This window comes from Corythoichthys intestinalis, chromosome 14, assembly GCF_030265065.1.
Source record: "Corythoichthys intestinalis isolate RoL2023-P3 chromosome 14, ASM3026506v1, whole genome shotgun sequence".
In the NCBI taxonomy this organism is placed as follows: domain Eukaryota; kingdom Metazoa; phylum Chordata; class Actinopteri; order Syngnathiformes; family Syngnathidae; genus Corythoichthys; species Corythoichthys intestinalis.
The window spans coordinates 10,756,615-10,781,153 of record NC_080408.1 but is presented as its reverse complement, the minus strand read 5'-3'; the positions used below and the strand labels follow the sequence as shown (position 1 = coordinate 10,781,153).

The 24,539-nt window shown below is 40.7% G+C and overlaps 1 protein-coding gene across 10 annotated transcripts in view; it reads left to right on the top strand.

Annotated features, from left to right (window-relative positions):
• The window catches only part of LOC130929666 (receptor-type tyrosine-protein phosphatase S-like), a 311,121-nt gene that overhangs the window by 196,004 nt on the left and 90,578 nt on the right, over positions 1-24,539 (top strand). For all 10 annotated transcript variants that reach the window (XM_057857028.1, XM_057857025.1, XM_057857027.1 and 7 more), the window contains 5 exons: positions 455-724; positions 7,059-7,438; positions 11,503-11,704; positions 16,912-17,048; positions 22,416-22,560. In XM_057857028.1, coding sequence (XP_057713011.1) covers positions 455-724; positions 7,059-7,438; positions 11,503-11,704; positions 16,912-17,048; positions 22,416-22,560 — 1,134 coding nt within the window. The remainder of the gene's footprint in view (positions 1-454; positions 725-7,058; positions 7,439-11,502; positions 11,705-16,911; positions 17,049-22,415; positions 22,561-24,539) is intronic.

The window sequence follows — 24,539 nt, the reverse complement described above, 5'->3', positions numbered from 1 at the left end:
GATTTTACTTTTTTTTTTAAAAAAGGAAAATAAATCGTACATGATAACAATTTTATTTCTAAATAGGAGAAACTGATTTTCGGTGTCATGCACTTGTTGAAGCGTTACTCAAGAGTTTTGTCACGTCGTTATTGTTTGTCAAGGCAGCTCACTCTGACTGGGTGAGCTCAACAAGATGTGTGTCTTTCTGTTGGATTCATCAGTACCATAAAGTAATTGGGACTAAACTTGAAATATCCCTTTGTAATTTCTGTAAAAGAAAAAAGAAACCCTGAAGTTCATTCTCCCCCTTCCTGTTACCTCTCTTCTCTTCACTCTCTCTGCATCTTGCTCTCGACCTCTCTCTCTGATTCTCTCCCCCTCACCCGACCTCCTCTCTCTCCGCCTTTCTTCTCCCCGACCTCCCTAAACCTCCTGCCCTTTCCTCTCTACCCCAACTCTCCTCCTTTGCCAGTGCGCCGCGTCCCCCCTCGTTTCTCCATCCTCCCCTCCAACCACGAAATCATGCCGGGAGGGAGCGTCAACATCACCTGCGTGGCGGTGGGCTCCCCCATGCCCTACGTCAAATGGATGGTGGGGAGCGAGGACCTGACCCCTGAGGACGAGATGCCGATCGGTCGCAACGTGCTGGAGCTCACCGGCGTGCGGGAGTCGGCCAACTACACGTGCGTGGCCATGAGTAGTCTCGGGATCATCGAGGCCACGGCTCAAGTCTTAGTCAAGAGTAAGAGATTCACCACGACGGGCATAGGCTTGCAAAGGGTTTGAAATGTTCAAACTAGGGTTGTTCCGATCATGTTTTTTTGCTCCCGATCCGATCGTTTTAGTTTGAGTATCTGCCGATCCCGATATTTCCCGATCAGATTGCTTTTTTTTTTGCACCCGATTCAATTCCAATCATTCCCGATCATATACATTTTGGCAATGCATTAAGAAAAAAATGAATAAAACTCGGACGAATATATACATTCAACATACAGTACATAAGTACTGTATTTGTTTATTATGACAATAAATCCTCAAGATGGCATTTACATTATTAAGATTCTTTCTGTGACAGGGATCCATGTATAGAAAGACTTGTAATTCTTAAAGGATAAATGTGACTTTGTATATTGTGACTAAATATTTCCATCTAGTGTATTTGTTGAGCTTTCAGTAAATGGTACTGTAGCCATTTAACTTGTGCCCAAATGCATGATGGGAAGTGCACCCATGACTGTGCGTAGTGGTACCAATTGATATATCTTCTCCGCGTTGGGAAATAACATAGGGTGTTAAGAAAAAGATCAATTACTACCTTTCTTCCCCACATTGCTTCCCATGATATTTCTAATCGTAGGGAGAGGGATTGTAAGGCTTTAGCCAATTAAAAAAAGGCTCCAAAGGCTGCCAAAATTCACTCTACTCATTTTACGCTGCCTTTTAGCTCTATATATACTGTAGGTAAAATGGCGCCATTACAGATTGAACGTGACAATGCGTGAGTGGGTCGTGCAGTGCATGCGTTAAATATTTTAATGTGATAATTTTAAAAAAAAAAATTAATTACCGCCGTTAACGGGATAAATTTGATAACCCTACCTTAAGCCTAAACTAAAGACTCTGGATGAGTGTAACATATTATGTCTGTAACGTTAAATACAATTATAAAACGGTTTAATTGAAAAATATATATATATTAAAAAAAGGCATGTCCGATATTTTTTTCCCGATTCTGGTACTTTGAAAATGACGTGATCGGGACAGCTCTAGTTCAAACCATAGACTTCACCCTCAGTTGACGGGAAGCGGGGCCCTGGGCCGCTCTGTAGGGGGCCTATTTTTAAAAACTTAACATTCAAATACAGTATTTTCAAAACCAAAGCTGCTAGCAACCTAAAACCAAAACAGACACCTCCCTTAGGCATATACAATGGTATGAAAAGTATCTGAACTTTTTGGAATTTCTCACATTTCTGCACAAAATCACCATCAAATGTGATCTGATCTTTGGGGCGCTGTTTGTAAAGCAGCACATGCTCAAAATTACGACATTTTCTCACATTTAGCGCCATATAGTGTTTAAAATGGTGTGAAATCTTTAGAGTCACTTTTTTTTAACATTTACAACATTATTTAGCAACTTAAATATTTATTTTTAAATAAGAAGTTTTGGACCTGATTGTTTAAATCCAGAACTAAATATTTAATTTAAATCTTAAACTTATATCCTATATCCTAAATGTTAAATCAGGAAACGGTCGGAACTAAATATCTAACTTAATATGCAAATTCACATGACTGGACACCGGAAGTAACAAAAGCTGGTGGAGCAGCTCAGACTGTCTGTTTGTGTTTACGTTGCTGGAAAATAAGTAAAACCTTAACGGTGGCAGTCTGCTTTTGGACATGAGTCATTGTGATAATAACAATATATAGGTGAAATACATATTTAGGAGAAACTATTTAAAGAGTATTTTGTGTGCTCCAGCTTTTATTTTTTTACTTCCGGTCTCAGGTCATGTGAATTTGCATATTAAGCCAAATATTTATTAGTTAGTATATTAGTTCCAACCGTTTCCAGATTTAGCATTTAGGATAGAAATTTAGGATTTAAATTAAATATTCTGGATTTAAACAATCAGGTCCAAAACTTCTTACTTAAAAATAAATACTTAAGTTGCTAAATAATGCTGTAAATGTGCAAAAAAAAAAAAGTGACTCTAAAAATTTCAAACCACATTTTAAACACTGTGTGGCGCTAAATGTGAGAAAATGTTGTCGTAATTTTCAGCATGTGCTGCTTTACAAACGGCACCTCATACTGATCTTTGTCAAAATCCCACAGAGGAAAGTACAGTGTCTGCTTTAACTAAAACCACCCAAACATTTATAGGTTTTCATATTTTAATGAGGATAGCATGCAAATAATAACTGAAGGGCGAAAAAATAAGTAAAAGAAGCATCTACCTAAGGAAACTTAAAGAGCAATTGAAACCAAGTTTTACCAAACATTTTAAGTCAGGTGGGTGCCCAATCACTGATGAGTGGTTTAAAGCTGCCCTTCCCACTATAAAACACACACCTAGTAGGAAATGTCGTGATGAGAAGCATTGTCTGATGTGCATCATGGCTGAGTCAAAAGAGTTGTCTGAAGACCTGAGATCAAGGATTGTTGATTTGTATAAAGCTTGGAAAGGATACAAAACCATTTATTAAAAGTCTGGATGTTAATCAATCGACAGTCAGATAAGTTGTCTACAAATGGAGAGAGTTTGGCACTGTTGCTTCTCTCCCAAGGAGTGGCCCTCCACCAAAGATGACGCCAAGAGTTCAGCGCAGAATACTCAGAGAGGTAAAAAGAACCCTAGAGTGTCTGCTAAAGACTTACAGAAATCACTGGCACAGTCCAATATCTCTGTGCACACATCAACTATATGTAAAACTATGGCCAAGAATAGTGTTCATGGGAGGACTCCATCATTGTTGCTCGTTTAATGTTCTAAAAAAGGCACCTGGACACTCCACAGAAGTTTTGGCCAAATGTTTTGTGGACTGATGAAACCAAAGTTGAATTGTTTGGGAGTAACATACAACGTCATGTGTGGAGGAAAAATGGAACAGCTCACCGACGTCAACACCTCATCCCCACAGTGATGCATGGTGGAAGCAGAATCATGATTTGGGGATGTTTTGCTGCCTCAGGGCCTGGACAACTTGCAATCATTAATAGAAGAATGAATTCAAAAGTTTATCAGGGTGTTTTGCAGGAAAACCTGAGGCCGTCTGTTAAACAGTTGAAGCTAAAATGAGGATGGATGCCGCAACAAGACAATGATCCATAACACAGAAGTAAATCAACTTCAGAATGGTTTCAGAAGAACAAAACACATGTTCTGGAGTGGCAAAGTCAAAGTTGAGACTTGAGGTGCTGTGGCATGACCAAAAGACAGCGATACATGCCAGACATCCCAGAAATCTGACTAAACTACAGCAGTTTTGTTAAAGAATGGGCCAAGATTAGTCCTGATCGATGTCCCAGACTGTGTAAATCCCGGAATTTCTATATATATGAACGTAACAGTCTCGATTTTTGGTTCAAAGCAAAAAAAAAAAAAAAAAACGGGCAGTTATCATTCATTTTACGTAAATATTTCAAGCTAAAGTTACGCTAATTTTCTCCATTTTTTCTTCAGAACACCGTTTCAAAGTACATGCATGGTGCTATTTTATATTATAATTACCTTAAATCTTCGATCAAATCATTCGAGACAGTCCTGCCTGCTTGTACGCACCAAAACTTTCGTCATGTTTCCACCTAAATCCGGGGTTAGAACGCAGCGTGTGTTTGAGTTTATCACAGTCAAAGCTGCCACGACGCTCTGCCTGGTCCGGCCTCCTACAGGAAGCCGTTGCGCAATGTCCGTAGGAGCTGTTTCGTCAACTGATAGTGAAGTCTTTATTCAAACAAAATTTTCCAGTGACTGGCTTCATGTTTGTTGGGAGCGATTCCAAATTGGAGAATTTCCATCAGAGTTATGGGAATTCCATCCATCCATTATTTAGTCTTAGTCATATTTTAGTCATTTCAAAATGTGTTTGTCTTCGTCTAGTTTTAGTCGAAGAAATCTCATACAAATCTCGTTTAGTTTTAGTTGACAGTTTCTCAAAATATTTTCATCTGTAAAATTAAAAAGTTTAAGTCCAAAAATTAATAAAGGTTTCGAACAATTTTGAATGAACATAGACAGACGAGCACATAGTGTAGCGTCTACACGGACAATGCCAACTTCGAGATGATAGTACACAGTCAGCAGAAAAAGCTGTACATTATTTTCATTTAAACCTAACTAGAAGCTGTAGAAACTGTAGGTAAAAAAAAGTTGTCCGAGCGTTTGAGAGGATGATTGCCATGCTAATGCTAACGCGAATGCTATGCTAACGCGACGAGTTACATTTTGTATGTGATGATTACTAAGCAAAGAATTTTAAAGGCTAAAGCAACATTGTATATTCTCTCATGCCAAGACAAAAAAAAAAAACAAATCTTACCATGTGTTTCCAAACAAGCAAGGTTTGTCTCAGAGGGCTTTACAGAGTCATTCTGATACACAGTCAGATACAGTAGATGAAAGAGATGAGTCCATGTCGTGGGCATCCCCCATCCTTAGACCCTCCATGGCGGCAAGGAAAAAGTAAAAAAGAAACCATGGGAAAAAAAGAGAAACCTTGGGGAGAACCACAATCAGGAGAGATCCACTCCCAGGACAGACAGGGTTTAGATGCACCAGGACTGATGATGGGTAGTAGCAGAAGGAGTTCCAGTTTGTAGAGATGCAGTGGAATAAGGGAACATGAGGAGGTCCATCTAGCCAGATGAGACGGGGGGGCAATGAAGACGTCCATCCAGCCAGGGGTCAGGATAGTCAGGCGGCTGTGGCTGATATGGATAGATGTTAAAATTAGAAAAGAGAATAAAGGAAGAACAAGTGGTAAGTAGAGTGAAAAACAGGGGATAGGACTCAGTGGCTGTACTTCCCCCAGCATTATAGCTCCTAGGGCAGCTTAGACTGAACTGTGAGTCTAGTCTGTTTTCAACTAGCCTGACTATAAGCTTTGTCAAATAGGAACGTTTTTAGTCTAATCTTAAATGTACAGACTGTGTCGGCCTCTTTAATATTAGCTGTAAGCTAATTCCATAAGACAGGAGCTTGGTAACTAAAGACTCTAGCTCCTCCTGTACTTTTAGAGACCCTGAGAACTACCAGTAGACCTGCATTCTGAGAACGAAGTGTTCTGTTGGGGTGGTATGGAACCAGAGCATCTGTGAGATAAGATGGCCCCAAACCATGAATGGTCTTAAATGTAAGAAGGAGGATTTTAAATTTTAATTCTAAACTCGACTGGAAGACAGTGAAGGGCTTGGAGCACAGGGGTGATGTGCTCTCTTCTATTAGTTCCTGTTAAAAGTCTTGCTGCTGCGTTCTGAATTAGCTGAAGACCTTTTAGGGAACTTTTAGGACAAGCTGCGAGTAAGGAGTTACAGTAATCCAATCTAGATGTAAAGAACGTGTGAAATAAATTTTCTGCATCGCTTTTATACAGAATATTTCAAATTTTGGCTATGTTGCGCAGGTGAAAAAAGGCTGGTTTGCAGGTTTGTTTAATATGAGCTTCAAATGATAGGTCTGGGTCAAATAGAACTCCTAGGTTTTTAACTGTTGTGCTGGAGGCTACACTCACATTGTCCAGAGTGACTATCTGGGAAGTGAGGCGAATGAAGGCGAGGCGCTGCACATCTCACATGAGTGACACGACCCAAACAACGTTATGATGCAAGCTGACATAGTCCACATACAATATGAAAATGTCACGCATTGTAAACATATGTCAGAAACTGTCGAATTTTGGTCCCGTCAGAAGAAAACTGGCATTCGCTTCATTATGTTCTAGTCTCCCAAGCCAAGTTTTTAGCTCGTCATCATCATGAAAAAATTTGTTCGCGATGTAATTTTTTTCATTATCGTCATTGTTGACGAAAACAACACTGATGTTCGGTTAACTGAAAACTGTAAGTAGCCTTCCGGCGGTATTGTCAATGTTCATTTTTATTTTATTTGTTCATTTGTGCCCTGCAATTGACTGGCAACCATTTCAATGCGTGTTCAACTTTGCAACAAACAGACATAATTGCCAACTAGAAAAGTCCTTGCATGAATTCAAGGACATTACCATTTAATTGCTGCAATTTTTTTCACATCACTCAAGCGTCAGAGAATCTGAAACTTGCACATTCTATACTTAAACTCATTGAACTCGCCTTACTAAGCAAAAAAAAAAAAAGAAGAGGCAAACTTTCATTGGATGTTCGTTGTACATACACCCCTGTCCCTAAAGATAATGAACATCCACTGTATACTTACGTTCATGTTTTGTAGGTTTATTCCCAGTGATTCCCATGAATGAAAATGGTGTGAATTCTAAAAATTCACACCATTTTGCAACCCTACACCGACCCCATCATGATTGTCTTTTGTCACTTAACAGTGTCCTAACCAGTCTTGATTTGCTCCTAGCTTTGCCAAAGCCCCCTGGTACTCCCATCGTCACAGAAACCACAGCCACCAGTGTGACCATCACATGGGACTCCGGTAACCCAGACCCGGTCTCCTACTACATCATCCAGTACCGAGCCAAAGGCCCTGACAGCAAGTACGAGACGGTGGACAGCATCACCACCACTCGCTACAGCATCGGTGGGCTGTACCCCAACACCGAGTACGAGATCCGCGTGTCGGCATTCAACAGCATCGGTCAGGGCCCCCCCTCGGTGCGAGTGGAGGCCCGGACGGGAGAGCAGGCCCCGGCCAGCCCACCCCGAAATGTCCAGGCCCATATTATTTCACAGAACACAGTGATGGTCCGTTGGGAGGAACCGGAAGAGCCGAATGGGCAGGTAGGGTCATATTAAGTGTCTAATGTCAGCCGTAACTTTCAGAAAAACAGCACGTTCTGAATTTTAACTCATTGGCTGCCAATAACGGCAATATACGTCCAATCGTTTAGACTCAGCAAATGGAACAGAGCCATTTGTGGTCCTGGAGCCGCAAAATTGAGATTTAGCATCTTTGAAATGAAGTCCTTATTCCCTTGTATTTACCGATATTTATGACTAAAGTTATTTATTTTTCTTACTGGAATTTTTTTCTCGGTAGGGAAAGAAACTAGAGTGCCAGAACTCAAGTCTCAAAACACAAGCAGCTGCAATAAAATAAAAAAAAAATATAAAAAAAAAAAAAACAGAAATAAGCTTGATCGTTTTTAACCCTTTAACACCTGAGCCTATTTTGTCCGAATTTGCATGTCTTTGATGTTGCCTTTACATTTAAAAAAAAATATTGTTCACAATGGCCTGGTTGGGTCCCTTTTTTCAGGACACCATAACCTTCATGTTCAACTGTTGTTGTTTTTTCACTGAACAATTATAATCAAACTTTTGGACCCAAAAAGACAAAGAAAATCACAAAATCTCTCAATGTAAACTTGTGCATTTATTGAAGATTTAACCACCGCCATCTCCCCAGTGCCTTTGCCTGACATGCAGCCCCATATCATCAAGGACTGTGGGAATTTTAATGTTTTCTTCAGCCAGTCATCTTTTGAAATCTCACTGGAACAGCACCAAACCAAAGTTCCAGCTAAACCAAGTTACGTTGAAATTTTAGACAGCTTTCTTATCCCTTCAGTTGAAAATATGTTTGTCATTTTCCAAGATGACAATGCATCATGCCAGAGCTAAAACTGTTAAAGCATTCCTTGGAGAAAGACTCATCCAGTCAATGTCATGGCATGCAAATAGCCCAGATCTCAACCCTATTGAAAACCTGTGGTGGAAATGGGGGAAAAAAAGGTCCACAGCAAGGCTCCCACCTGCAAGGATGATCTGGCAACTGAAATCAAAGAGAGTTGGCACCAAATTGATGAAGAATACTCATCAAGTCCATGCCTCAGGGACTGCAAGCTGTCATAAAAGCCAGAGGTGGTGCTACTAAATGCTAGAGATGTGTTTTGATTGTTATTTCTTTATTTGTTTCTCATGATTCCATATTTTTTTCCTCAGAATGGAGTGATTTCATATAAAAGTAATATTTACTGACCACCAGTGTTTTTTATTCATTTCTTTTAGTGTTTCTGGATGCTAACGAGTTGCACTTTTGAACTACCGTATTGGCCCGAATGTAAGACGGTGTTTTTTGCATTGAAATAAGACTGAAAAAGAGGGGGTTGTCTGATATTCGCGGTCTAGACATTATACCCATTGACAACGCTAGATGGCGCCAGATATCATTGAAGCAATGTTCTGTCATGACAGATCTCAGCTACTCTCCCCATTCACGACGCTAGATGGCGCCAGATATCATTGAAGCGATGTTCTGTCATGACAGATCTCAGCTACTCTCAAGTTTAACCAGTTTGCATTTTATTGCAATGTATTTCCTTATTCAGATTTGTTTCAAGACTACAGTTACAGTTAGACTTCACTTTGATGGTTAATTCAGTTATTGCAATTTTGTTGTTTTATCACAATAGATTGATTTATTCACATTTAAAAAATTAGAAGCCATTCATTCACGAATGTGATTGCGCTTTAGTTTACATATTTAAATGTGCAGATATTAAGATTTGAATGAGGCAAAATAACATGCTTTTTCTCTCAAATATGTTGTTCTAATCATTTGTTCGGGATGTACTGTAATTATTTTCTGGATAAAAATTAATTTGGTGTTCAAAAAGTATTTTTTCAAATTTGAGTCTTGAAAAAGAGGGGGTCGTCTTATAATCAGGGCCGTCTTCTATACGGTAATTCATTATTTTTTTAAACTTTTTATCTGAGTTTGTTCTACATGATAAAATGTCTAAGTGAGAGCTCGTCCGAGACTGGTGATTCCATACTTTTTTCTAGGGGTTGTATCTATAGTGACCAGTGTTGTTAATAACGGCGTTACAATATAACGGCGTTACTAACGGCGTTATTTTTTTCAGTAGTGGGTAATCTAATTAATTACTTTTCTCATCTTGGCAACGCCGTTACCGTTACTGAAGACGGAAAGGCAGGCGTTACTATGCGTTACTTTATTGGTCAAAAAGTCTGAGGGAGACGGACTCACCGAGACGACAGAGCAGAGCAGGAGTTGGGAGGGGGCAAGAAAGTTGTGACACCGAGCAAACGCGATGCTAGGTAGCTCCAATAATACATGTTGTAGCCGATAGCCTACAAACTACGCCCGCATGTTATGGTAGATATGGTAGACATGGTAGATAACACATGTACTGTGATATAGATATACTAGATGCAAAATGACAAACATGGCACTAAATGCGTTAGTAGACAGCCGCCATCTTAAAGCAGTAGACTTTTTAGGACGGCTCTGTTGTAGAGAACCTTCCTAGCGAACCTAAGTAACTTTTTATCTAAAATACTTCTAAATCGGCAAAATCTTGACTTGAATCTATTTTTAAATGATGAAACAGTTTTAAAACTTTCATATGTCGAAAGTAGAGAGAAGGGAACTAATGCAATAATGGGAGCAATTTTAATAACTTTTACCAGTTGATTCAGGGTAAAGGGTAAATTAGGGTAAAGAATTGGGCTCGGGCCAATTGTACCAAAAACCTTCACAAAAAACTTCACATAGTGTGGCCAATGTTTTTTTAGGGGAAAAAAAAAAAAGTAATTATCACCAATTACTTTGCCAAGTAACTAATTACTCTTACATTCAGGTAATTGAGTTACTAATGCAATTACTTTTTGGGAGAAGTAATTTGTAACTATAATTAATTACTTTTTTTCAGTAAGATTAACAACACTGATAGTGACAAACTAATTTAAGATATCAGCTGGCTTAAAAAGAGCCTCATGCAGCTCTGGAGTCTTAGAATTCAGTTTAATCATCTTTGCAGCACAATACTTTTTAATACTGCGTTTGTATCAGGTCTCATAACATTTTTCTCCTACAGTGAGTATGTCGCATGTGTCTAAATCATGCAAATTGATTTTATTATATACATGAAAGGGCACTATATGTTTTTAATGTAGTGCTGAGAATGATAAACGGTCTTTTCGTTCATATTTAATTAAGACCAGATATTTTTTTATTCTTTTATCCACCAATTATTTCAATTCTGCGCAACTAGAAGCTCAGTGGGGAGCAATAAAATGATTGCTTTCAAATTGTAATTACTTTCATCTCACATTAACAGTAGAGGCATTTGGCGCCAACTAATAATACAGGGGAAAAATGATTTATCCCCATCTGAAATTGCATTTGCTTTTACTGAGGACAGACTAACAAGTGTTCAGATTTGCACACAGACTTTAAGGAGATTAAAACATTAAAGCCTTCATAAAATTCCCCACTGGGAGCTGTTTTGCAGTGTGCAGGTTCATGTCCTTTACAGGGATTGTGCCCCCCTCTCTGCCCCCTCGAACGCATCAGTACCACCCCCAATCTCTAAAGAAGTGAAAGGTGATTGGGCTTTCTGCTCTAAGTTAAGAGCACTCCCTCTGGAAGCCTATTTTCTTTTCTAACCTACCTGGCCGGCTACAATATTCACAAAAGTGCTCTGAAACATATGAGGATTAAATTTAGACGAGTGACAAGAGATTGCAGGTGGAGGTCATGAGTAAGGACAGAAAACAAATAAAGTGAGAATACAGTTTGTATAAGAGATATTCATCCAACCTTCAGCTAGGTGAGGTCATCGACTTATGGCAATGACCCCAAACAAGGCGTGAACCACAAACCTGCATAGCCATCTGGATTGAAGTAAAACCATAATTCACGGATGACGACCTTGACTGGGATAAATACTAGTTGTTTGGATGCTGAATGAAGGGTTTATAGATTAGCGTGCATGCAAGACAGTGAGATTAAGTGGGCGACCACTTATCACACAGCTCAGACGAGGCTGACCTTTAAAACTAAACACGCTATCCGTCAATCTCTCCGCGTGTCGCAGGTGAAGGGCTATCGCGTGTACTACACCATGGACCCGTCCCGGCCCATGAATGAATGGAAAATCCATAACGTCCAGGACAGTGTGATCACAACAATACAGAGCCTGGTGACGTCCGAGACATACACTCTCCAAGTCCTTGCCTTCACCTCAGTGGGAGACGGGCCCTTCTCTGACCCGGTGCACGTTAAAGTCATGCCAGGAGGTCAGTATTGTGCACATCATATCATAATCGTACTGTGTATAACATATTGTTACTGTCAGTCGGAATCCCCGAATCTCTAAAATCAATAGATTTCAGAAAAAGGGGAAAATGTTGGAAAAAAGTGCCTTCTACCTTGAGTTACCTAACAAGCAATGCTTTGCAGTAAATAAAACGATATTGATTTTTTTTGCAGACTACAGTATAAATCACTCTTTTTTTTTTTTTTTCATAGTTTGGCAGGTCTATCCAGTGATTCCTAGTTTTTCGCAGTTAACGGGCACCAGAACCCGAAGTGTTACAGGCATCCATTTTCCAACAAATTTAGGCCTTCGGACATGTACAGTGGTATGAAAAAGTATCTGAACCTTTTGAAATATCTCACATTTCCAGATAAACCCACCATCAAATGTGATCTGATCTTTGTCAAAATCACACAGATGTAAAAACAGTGTCTGCTTTAACTAAAACCACCCAAACATTTATAGGTTTTCACATTTTAATGAGGATAGCATGCAAATAATGACAGAAGGGGGAAAAATAAGTAAGTGAACCCTCTGCCTAAGCAGACTTAAAGAGCAATTGAAATCAATTTTTACCAAAAAATTTAAATCCGGTGTGTGCCCAATCAAGGATGAGTTGTTTAAAGCTGTCCTGCCCACCATAAAACACACACCTGGTAAGAATTGTCTTGATGAGAAGCATTGTCTGATGTCCATCATGGCTCGGTCAAAAGAGCTGTCTGAAGACCTGTGATCAAGGATTTTTGATTTGTATAACGCTTGGAAAGGATACAAAACCATCTCTAAAAGTCTGGATGTTCATCAATCGACAGTCAGAGAAGTTGTCAACAAATGGAGAGAGTTTGGCACAGTTGCTTCTCTCCCAAGGAGTGGCCGTCCATCAAAGATGAAGCCAGGAGTTCAGCACGGAATACTCAGAGAGGTAAAAAAGAACCCTACAGTGTCTGCTAAAGACTTACAGAAATCACTGGCACGGTCCAAAATCTCTGTGCACACATCAACTATATGTAAAACTAAGGCCAAGAATGGTGTTCATGGGAGGACTCCACGGAGGAAGCCCCTGCTGTCTAAAATAAAACATTGTAGCTCCTTTAATGTTCGCAAAAAGGCACATGGACACGCCACAGAAGTTTTGGCCAAATATTTTGTCGACTGACTGTGTGGGAGTAACACACAACGTCATGTGTTGAGCAAAAATGGAACAGCTCACCAACATCAACACCTCATCCCCACCGTGAAGCATGGTGGAGGGAGCATCATGATTTGGGTCTGTTTTGCTATTTCAGGGCCTGGACAACTTGCAATCATTAACAGAAGAATGAATTCAAAATTTTATCAGGGTGTTTTGCAGGCCATCTGTCAGACAGTTGAAGCTAAAAAGAGGATGACTTTTAACTCCATTGAGATGCAGTGGCACGACCTAAAGACAGCGAGTGATGCCAGACATCCCAGGAATCTGACTGAACTGCAGCAGTTTTGTTGAGAAGAATGGGCCTGAATAGTCCTGATCGATGTGCCAGACTGATCTGCAGCTACCGGAAGCATCTGGTTGAAGTTATTGCTGACAAACGGGTAGCCACAAAATATTAAATGTGATGGTTCACTTACTTATTTTGCCCCCTTCTGTCATTGTTTGCATACTATCCTCATTAAAATATGAAAACCTATAAATGTTTGGGTGGTTTTAGTCAAAACAGACACTGTTTTTTCAACTGTGTGATTTTGACAAAGATCAGAGCACGTTTGATGGTGTTTTTATCCAGAAATGTGGGAAATTCCAAAAGGTTCAGATACTTTTTCATACCACTGTATCTCACCTACGTACTGTATTTTAATGAGCTAATTTGTGTTTTAAAATTTTTTTCAATATTGAAGTGACATAATGCAGCACTGCTACTGCACAAAATGAGGGAAGGGGCAGGATTTTTCTCAACAAGACACTTTTAACAGCAGAGGTAATAGATTTTTTTTCTGAAGCTATTTTCAAAACTTTAAATTGGGATATTGGCCTTATTCTCACATATTAGATTTAAAGCAAATTCCGATATCCCAGAAGTTTTAAGAGCAGTGTATAATTTAAAAAAGTGGCGTTTACCTACTTGTTTACTGACCGTCTGGTGTTTGTTTTTTAATTAATAATTTCCATGACTGAATTATAAAACTACTATAAACAAAATGCATAAACTACAACATTGTAGATCAACAGAATTATTTAAAGAATTAATCAACGGGACCATGCTGATCTCGGTTTTGCTCTTGACATCATTTTTTTCTTCTCCTAAGATATTAATCAACAATAAATTCCACTTAATTAAATGTGCTATCAAATGCTACAACAGGTGACTTTAAAATGATAGCGGACCATATTTTGGACACAAATCCATCAAAAAAGTTAAGGAAAAGGCTTAATAATGGTATTTAGAGCCTAATAAGTTTTCATTTTTTCAGCTGCCTTGGCACCGCCCACAAAAAAAAAAAAAATCACCAAACAGAAGATGTCACACCCAGAATGAACTGCAGATGCTATACTAGCATGCTATCCATAGGCTTTCAATTCTTTTGTTCATTCTGTCAAAATGTACTAACTAGCACAGCGTTAGAAACCTAGACATGAATCAATCAATTCTGGTTGTGATGTCACAAACAGAATTGCCGAAAAAAGTGGGCATTCCATTGTGCATTGTTTTGGGTGGAATTACTGGGGGGAAAAAAAAGATTTGTGTGCTCTTTTTCTACAGTTGGGCAAATAAGTATTTAGTCAGCCACCAATTGTGCAAGTTCTCCTACTTGAAAAGCTTAGCGAGGCCTGTAATTGTCAACATGGGTAAACCTCAACCATGAGAGACAGAATTTGACATTGTAAGACGAAGGACGCATTTTGGATCAAAGTGGACGTGCAAACGATCTCCTCATCCAGAGGGGATCGTAAAAAAACAACAACAACAAAAACTTGTAATCACTACGAAATCTGAGTGTCAAAAATTGTTATTCGAAATTTTCTTCGTCCTATATGGTATACTGGGGGCGGGTTTCAAAAAGCTTCGGCTTCTCCCGTCTGCCCTTTTTTTTTCGGGTTGAATTCATGCCTGAAGGGAAAATAAATAAATAAATAAATGTGGGGAAAAAAACTGAAAATCACATTGTTTGATTTTTAAAGAATGTATTTCCAAATTAGAGTGGAAATAAGCATTTGGTCACCTACAAACAAGCAAGATTTCTGGCTGTCAAAGAGGTCTAACTTCTTCTAACGAGGTCCAACGAGGCTCCACTCGTTACCTGTATTAATGGCACCTGTTTTAACTCATTATCGGTATAAAAGACATCTTTCCACAACTTCAGTCAGTCACACTCCAAACTCCAATATGGCCTAGACCTGCACCAGGCTGGGAAGACTGAATCTGCAATAGGTAAAACGCTTGGTGTAAAGAAATAAACTGTGGGGCAATTATTAGAAAATAGAAGACATACAAAACCACTGATAATCTCCCTCGATCTGGGCTCCATGCGAGATCACACCCCGTGGTGTCAAAATGATAACAAGAACGGTGAGAAAAAATCCCAGAACCACACGGGGGGACCAAGTTAATGACCTACAGAGAGTTGGGACCACAGTAACAAAGGCTACTTTCAGTAACACAATGCGCTGCCAGGGACTCAAATCTTGCACTGCCAGATGTGTCCCCCTGCTGAAGAAAGTACACGTCCAGGCCCGTCTGCGGTTCGCTAGAGAGCATTTGGATGATCCAGAAGAGTACTGGGAGAATGTGTTATGGGTCAGATGAAACCAAAATAGAACTTTTTGGTAGAAAAACAGATTCTCTTGTTTGGAGGACAAAGAATACTGAATTGCATCCGAAGAACACCATATCCACTGTGAAGCATGGGGGTGGAAACATCATGCTTTGGGGCTGGTTTTCTGCAAAGGGACCAGGACGACTGATCTGTGTAAAGAAAAGAATGAATGGGGCCATGCATCGAGAGATTTTGAGTGAAAATCTCCTTCCATCAGCAAGGGCATTGAAGATGAGACGTGGCTGGGTCTTTCAGCATGACAATGATCCCAAACACACAGCCAGGGCAACAAAGGAGTGGCTTCGTAAGAAGCATTTCAAGGTCCTGGAGTGGCCTAGCCAGTCTCCAGATCTCAAACCCGTAGAAAATCTGTGAAGGGAGTTGAAAGTCCTTGTTGCCCAACGACAGCCCCAAAACATCACTGCTCTAGAGGAGATCCGCATGGAGGAATGGGGCAAAATACCAGCAATAGTGTGTGAAAAGCTTGTGAAGAGTTACAGAAAATGTTTGTCCTCCGTTATTGCCAACAAAGGGTACATAAAATATTGAGATTAACTTTTTGTATTGACCAAATACTTATTTTCCACCATGATTTGCAAATAAATTCTTGAAAAATCAAATAATGTGATTTTCTGTTTTTTCCCCCCACATTCTGTCTCTCATGATTGAGGTTTACCCATGTTGACAATTACAGGCCTCACTAATATTTTCAAGTGGGATAACTTGCACAATTAGTGGTTGACTAAATACTTATTTGCCCAACTGTAGAGTAGCCTACAAAGATTGAATTAGAAAGGCAAACAGTGTTATCTGTTGAACTACTTACCCACATGCATGCAGCATCACCACTGGATGTCATGTGAAACACCAAGCAGCTTATTCAGATGACAAGTGGAACCCAACCGCAATGCAATATTGGGCGTGACCTGTCACAACATGTGCATCCTTCAAATGAGTAACTTGCACAAGCCGACACTTAACTTTGTGGCGAGTTGTGGAATGGAAACAGGGATTAACAGGAGCGAGAAAAAAAATCGGTATGTTCAAAGTACTCGCGTCATGACGACAGCGGTTGCAAAAGTTGTAGGAAGAGATTAATTCTCGCAAATCTGTGATGGCATTACTTGTTGAAAGTCCCTTGTAGAATTGAGACATTTGTACCTGAATATTCTGTCTGCTTGCCGGGAAACAAGCAACTATTTGAGAGTGAGAGAAGCGCTTGGTGGTCACAACGCTGTGGAATCAGGCAAAATGATGCTTTGAATGGATTCTGCAATGTTTCAAAATGAATTAAAAAAATTCTTAATCACTGACAAGACTGAACAATGCAGGTCAAATGGTGTACATACAAATAACGTTGAAATCTGAATTGGTGTTTTTTATTTTCCTCTCCAGTTCCAGGACAACCAGGGAAGTTTAAAATCGGAAGGGTGACAGACACCAGCATTGAGCTTACTTGGGAGCCTGCATACACCAAGGAAGGCATCATCAACTACGAGCTCCTTTACAAACCTGTCAAGTATGGCAGTTTGGTAAGACTGTCTATTTGCTCGAGAAAACAGTTTTAATAACTGGAAACATATTTAGAATTTCCCCCAAATAATCAAGAATTTTAGTAACTATTAAATACCCCATTTTCTATCTAGCTCAAACTGACCCATTTTGCTGGCCCTGCTGTGCTCATGCAAGTGCCCTTGTTACCTTACTAATTAGGTTACCGTAATTTTCGGACTATACCTGACTATAGGCCACTACCTACCAAATTTAACACGAAAACAGGAGTTGTTCAAAAATAACCGGGCAATAAGCCGCAGCTGTCCTCACTATATTATGGGATATTTACACAAAAAAATATTAATTGGTAACACTTTATTTAACAGCAGCATCATAACAAAATGAACCACCATGAAGCTTTGAACCAATTGCCTGGAAAAGCTTCATTGCTTCAAGAAGCTTCATTTGGCCATCATTCCTCCCTTGTCAATCTCTGGTGCCACCTGCTGTCAACACTGTTTTCGTCCAACATGCCTCCTAGCATGAAATGCATCTCTACAGATGTAAATAACCATCAAAAATCATGTTCTGTGCTAATTATTTCTTCAGTTACTATTCCAGTTGTTTCATTAATTGCTAGTTATGGTATCTTGCAACACTTTATTTGACAGTGGCGCTATAACACTGTCATAAGACCATCATAATGATGACATGACACTGCCATGAGCAGTGATGAATGCTTATGACAGATGTCATTTTGTGTCATCCGGCAAATTATCTCACTTTTGAATAGATGTAAAAGATGTAGTGACATAATTTGCCAGACAACACTTAGTGACATCCGTCATATGCATACATTAATGCCCATGATAATGTCATGTCATAATTATGACAGTCTTATGATGCCGCTGTCAAAGTACCTATTAACCCATATAAATCAACAAATAAGCTGCACTAGACCATAAGCCGCTGGATTCAAAATGAGGGAAAAAAGTAGCTGCTTATAGTCCGAAAATTACGATAATTTATCCCTTGATAAGCTGATGATGTGCGGTGTCAAAAACCGTTAGAAAGATTTCAGAGTAGACTCACTTATTACCACCCCCACACTACACTTTGAGTCTCTGATGCTACGCCTCTCACTAACATGCTCGGACATTAGTCTCAAACATGGCCAATAATAATGGCATTCAATTATTAAAGTGTCTAGTCGTAATAAATAGTGGTAGAGAATGTACTGTACATCCATAAAAATAGCAGCACAAGCAATAATAAGCGAGCATTAGCACTGTTGCTACAATAAATTAGCTGACAACAGTGTTGTTTTTTACAGCCCTTTTAATTTTCATCTGAGTCTTAGTCTTTTGGACGACGATACAGTGGTACCTCAACATACGATCGCTTCGACACACGATCTTTTCGACATCCGACGTACAATTTAAATCGCCATTTGTTTCTATATCCGACGACATGCTCGAAATATGACGATTTATGACAGCGCCGCAGTTACCCGCAAGACAGACGCACGGCGGATTTTCTAGTGAGAGAGATCAACATGGGTTCCAAGAATGTTAGTGCAGGTGGTGAAAAAAAAGGAAAAAGGTGACGCTTACCATTGAAATGAAGATGGAAATGATAGAAAAATATGAGCATGGTGCGCGCATCTGTGAACTGGCTTGATAATACGACCGTAGAATGTCTACGATCTCGACGGTCCTCCTCCGACCTCCGTATGCCTGTCTATATAAGTTAAGGTGACAATTATTATTGCGGTAACATCACCCAAAAAATCGCTAGCCTCGTCTGGTTTCGAATAATTTATTTCAGAACTTGTGCAACACAACATGTCTACTGTTCGCCGCAGCTCAACATGAAAATTGAAAGTAAAAAGTCCACCCTGTCCTGTCGGCGGTCCTGGCCCCGGGATTTTCAGCTAGGGCTTGTCTGGTTGCGTCTGGTCGTCCGTGGGTCGCATCGGGCGCGCGGTGGTCTCGCGGGCGGGTGGGAGTGCTGCGCGGTTGCCGCCCCGGCCGGCCAGGGAAGGACTGTGGTCTGGGATGGAGTGGGGTGGGGGTTGGGTTGTGTATGCGGCGGCTATAGATCCCTTCCGGGTTGGCCCGGCCGTAGCCGCGTCTCCTCGTACCGGGTAGGTGGCCCCTGGTGTCATACAACGCACCCCTCCTGGCCCGGGGGTGGGTTGCGTCTCCATCCATTTGGTATGTCTCCGGCCCTGTCTGCCTCTCCAGATGTGGTGGCTGCCGCTGCCCTCCTGCTGGCTGGGTCGTCGGCAGGGCCTCTTGGGGCCCGTGGGGCCTTAAGTGGGGTTTGCTGTCCCTTGCCGGTGGGGTGGACGTCCCCTGGTCTTCGGCGCTTGGTGTAGACACCTGCTCAGTGTGCGAGGTGGGTGCTTGGGCTGCGTGGGGAGAGGTGGGCGGTTGCAGGTGCGCCGTGGGGCCACGATCGCGGGAGCCTGCCTCTTAACTCACGCACTCCTCACTTCGGCACTGTAAATATCTTTTACCCTGGCACTTACATACTCATTCATTTCTCAGGGAGAGTTGGTCCCGACCCGGCTCCCCCCTGATTTTATTGCATTACACACTAAGGTTGTGGGATGGATGGGACATGCTGAGAGGGGGTGCTCATGGTTCCCTCCTCACAGCAGGCCCCGCCATTCCTGCACCATTTTTAACGCACCACACACATCATACTCCACGGGAGAGCTCCGGCAAAGGGCGGTGGGACGGGCGGCTGGGTAGAAATTCCATGCTGCGGTCCCACTGCCCCAAGCCGAGCTCTCCTATTTTAATGCATACACTGCACTACGCTCCCCACACAATCCCATCACGGTGCTAGGTAATGGCTGCCAGGTTCCCGGCTGGCAGCCATTACCCAGCACCGTGATGGGATTGGCAGTGGTGCGTCCCCTCTTCCCGTCCCTGAGGGCCAGTTGATGGGAGCGCGGGTGGCCCGGGGGACCACCCTGGACCCTGGGGGGGTGACGATGGCTCCTTTGCTGGGCTGCGGGAGGAGGGATGTGCTGTGCTGACTTAACTTCGTATGTAGAGGTACCACTTTACTGATTAGTCTTAGTAATATTTTAATCATCTTAAAATGTGTTTGACTTCGTCTAAACTAATTTCATCTTGTTATAGTCGACGTTTACTAAAAATGTTTTCATCAGTAAAATTAAAAAGTTTTACTTAAAAAATAAAAAAATAAAGGTTATTTCGAATGAAAATTGACAGACGAGTCTATCTACAAGGACAACGCCCACTTGGTGATAATACACATTCAGCAGGAAATCAGTACATCATCTTCAATTAATTATACCCACCTGGACGACACTAACTGTGAGTAAAAACAGTTTAAGAGTTTAAGAGGACCCTTGCCGTTAGCATTAGCCTAACGTTAACGTGAAAGCGAAGAGCTATGCTAATGCTACGATTTAAAATTGAGTATGTGATGATCACTCAGCACAGGCCTCTAAAGGCTAAAGTCACATTGCATATTCTCTCTGGCCAAGAAAATTAATCTTACCGTGTGTGTAAGCCTGCATGGATCCTGGAGATGACACACTGCTGAGCGGGGGGGCAGCACGTCACTATTGACACAAACAGACACGGCGGCTAAGATGCAGGCTAACTACACATAAAAATGTTGCACATTGTGAACATGTGACGGACACAAATGCAGATTTTCGTCTCGTCAGAGGAAAACTGGCGTTTGTCTCGTTGTTTTAGTCTCCCAAAACACGTTTTTAAATCGTTATCATCTCATCAGTGTTTGATCACAAAATATTTTCGTTCTCATCATCGTTGACGAAAACAACACTTGCTGACATTAGCCACATGTGCTGATGCGGAGTGTTGTTATAACACCAAATATTATCAGTATTTATGTATTTATTTTAGGGCTGTCAAATTTAACGCGGTAACGGGCGGTAATTAATTTTTTTAGTTAATCACGTTAGAATATTTGACGCAAATAACGCATGCGCGGAATGACCCGTTCATGCGTTGCGTCAGACAGTTTTCGATGACGCCATTTTAGCACATTCAGAGCGAAAAGGCAGAGAAATGCAAGTGGACACAGACGTTCATTGAACCGCACCTTTTACTGGCTTAAGCTTTGGCAATAGTCATGGTTGCCCAACTTCCCGTCATGCATTTGGGCGGATAAGGAGAAGTTCTTTTTCTTAATATGCTTAATTGACCACAACGCAGAACATACTGTATACAATTTGCAGCCAGCTCTGACAGTCATGGTTGCCCAACTTCCCATCATGTATTTAGGCGGAGAAGGAGACGTTCTTTTTCTTAACACGCCTAATTAAACACAACGCAGAATATACTGTGTACCATTTACAGCCACCGCTGACAGTTATGGTTGCCCAACTTCCCATCATGCATTTGGGCGGAACAGTTAAGTCGCTACAGGATCATTTAGTGAAAGCACAACAAAAATAATGTTCCTATCTCTCAAAAAAATTAATGTTCACAAAAAGAAAAGGGCTCAATGGAAAGAGAACTTACATTTCCAATCAAAATAGCTATGCAAAATACACATAAAACTTACTCAGACTTTGCCTTGGCTAGATCTCTAATTTAAAACTCGCCATTGACACCTTGGGGTGTATTTCAATCACTACCTTATGTAGTTAAGGACACTGTGGAGGAACGGCAGGGAGCCCGATGTGACGTCACCGCTTGGCGACGTCAACAATGGCGAGCTATTAGTTTATTTTTTGATGGAAATTTTACAAATTTTATTAAAACGAAAACATTAAGAGGGATTTTAATATAAAATTACTATAACTCGTACTCAAATTTATCTTTTAAGAACTACAAGTCTTTCTATCCGTGGACCCCTTTAACAGAAAGAATGTTAATAATGTTAATGCCATCTTGTGGATTTATTGTTATAATAAACAATTTATGTACAGTATGTTGAATGTTTCTGTCCATCTTGAGTCTTATTTTTCCATTCCAACAATAATTAACAGAAAAATATGGCATATATTAGAGATGGTTTGAATTGCGATTAATTACGATTAATTAGTTTTTAAGCTGTGATTAACTCGATTAAAAGTTTTAATCGTTTGACAGACGTAATTTATTTATTTTAAATATACCAATTGAAAATAAAATAGAGGAGATCGTGTACATGACAAGCACAAATCTTTGGAATTCTATGTCACTTTTGGATCCCCCTGCCTGATTCCTGCTTATGTTTGCTAGTTTTGTTCATGCTAGTTTTTGTAATATTCCTTTCCACCCCCTTGAACGGTTGTTTAATTTCACCATCATTGGGTGAGAAGAAACTCCAGAGTCCCAACTGTTTGCAAAGAAGTAGTTACACTAAATAGTCAATTTTCTTAGCTGGTGGCTCTCTTTCTCTTGTAGGAGAAGTTAACCTTTGGCCCACGGAATTCCTACACGGTTGAGGGTCTGAAAGCCAACACGGAATATTCCTTCTCCCTGGCAGCCATCTCAAACAAAGGCATCGGCGCTTTCACCAACGAACTGGTGCAGAGGACATCGCAAGCCAGTATGTCTCCATTTCTTTGGGCTCATATGACGATCAACCCACGCGTTGCTGTTGTATAATGTTTCACCTTGCACGCAAATGTCATGAAAACACACATTGACACAAATTGCTGTTGATACCCTCCGACCTTGTACAAGCGGGCAACCATGCGACAGGATCTGACCATTGATCTCCTTTATCAAGTCATGTGTCCAAAGATCACTCCCATCCATCCATCTGTGTTTAACAGTGACTTTCTTCCTCCTCCGCTCATCCTCTCCCTTTTTTATACAGCCAAAACATCATGGCAGATGGAGACGCAGCACCGATTAATGTTTGAGTCTTCCTCCTTTTCACCCTCCTTTCACTTTTTCCCCACTATCATTGTCTAATATATTTGAAATGGTGAGACTGACTGCCCGTTTTTGGCTAGCAGGATGTGGAGAAGAGCTTAAAAGGATTGTGGGTTGGGCTGCTATGTTTTTCTAGTAAGTGCCAAACAGTCTGTGATTTTCCTTGTATTATTATTTGGATTTTCATTAGAGATGTTCCGATAACATTTTTTTCATCCAGAAACCGATTCTGATACTTGTGCTGTCAGTATTGGCCGATACCAAGTATCGATCTGATAGCAGTATGCTAAAAATGACATCTTATGGTTTCCTGATCTGGCACATTGCACATTTTTATTGTATACACGTTTCAGCTGCTTTTTGGATTTATTTACCCTAATTTTCGGACTATAAGCCACCACCCACCAAATTTGACACAAAAACGGCATTTGTTCATAGATAAGCCACACCGGACTATAAACCACAGCTGTGGTCACTTTATTATGGGATATTTACACCAAAAGATATTAGCCGGTAACACTTTATTTGACATCGGTATCATAAGACTGTCTTAAGACCAAGTGAACCACCATGAAGCCTTTAACCCATTGGCTGCAAAGCTTCATAAAGGCTTCATTTGGCCATCACTGCTCCATTGGGGGAGAGAGTTAACCTCTGCTGCCACCTGCTGTCAACACTGTTGTCGTCCAACATGCCTCCTAGCATGCATTGCATCGCTAGAGATGTAAATAACAATCAAAATTCATGTTCTGTGCAAATTATTTCTTCAGTTACTGTTCCAGTTGTTTCATTAATTGCTAGTTATAGTATTTGGCAACACTTTATTTGACAGTAGTGCCATAAGACTGTCATAATACCATCATAATTAATGAAATGACACTGCCATGGAATTTGTTGAAATCAACTACCGACTAATTAAACCCCTGCTAACTCGAAGATTTAGCCTAATGTCAAAAATTCTGGACTTCGGGTTAGGGTTAACAGTATAAAGCGCCAATGCAAAACAATTTAAATTGACTGCACAATAATCAACAATACACAAATGATATGCACAGTGCAATAAACACAAAGGTAGGGGCGGGCGCGAATGCGCGCACACAACCTGGAAATATGCCATACACTCACGAGGTCAATTTGGCTACAAAACGTGGCGGCAACTAAGCACTTTACACTCAATCGGTCTTACAACATATCCCAAAGATGCTAAACAAACAAGTCACCTCACGGCACCTCATGTGCAACACGAATATGATGTAAACAATGCTCGTAGATTTCGTAAGGACGATCGAGGGTGATGACTACCTGCCGTTGCAACAGCAAACCTACAAAACGGCCGCGCATGTAGCGGTTCTAAACTATCGCTGGAACCCACCCGAATGAAGGAAAAATACCCACGTTCATTCATAGACGCAGACAGATCAACATTCCGTCGCACATTTCAACAGGTGGCTGCACTCAGCTCCGCACGCTTTTCTCAGTCCCAAAAGACTTAGGGCCAGTGTTGTTTTTGGCAACCATTTCATTTTTCGTCTTAGTCTTTTGGACGATAATACTTATTAGTCTTAGTCATATTTTGGTCATTTCATAATGTGTTTGTCTTTCACTAGTTTTTGTTGACGAAAACTCAGACTAATTTCGTTTAGTTAA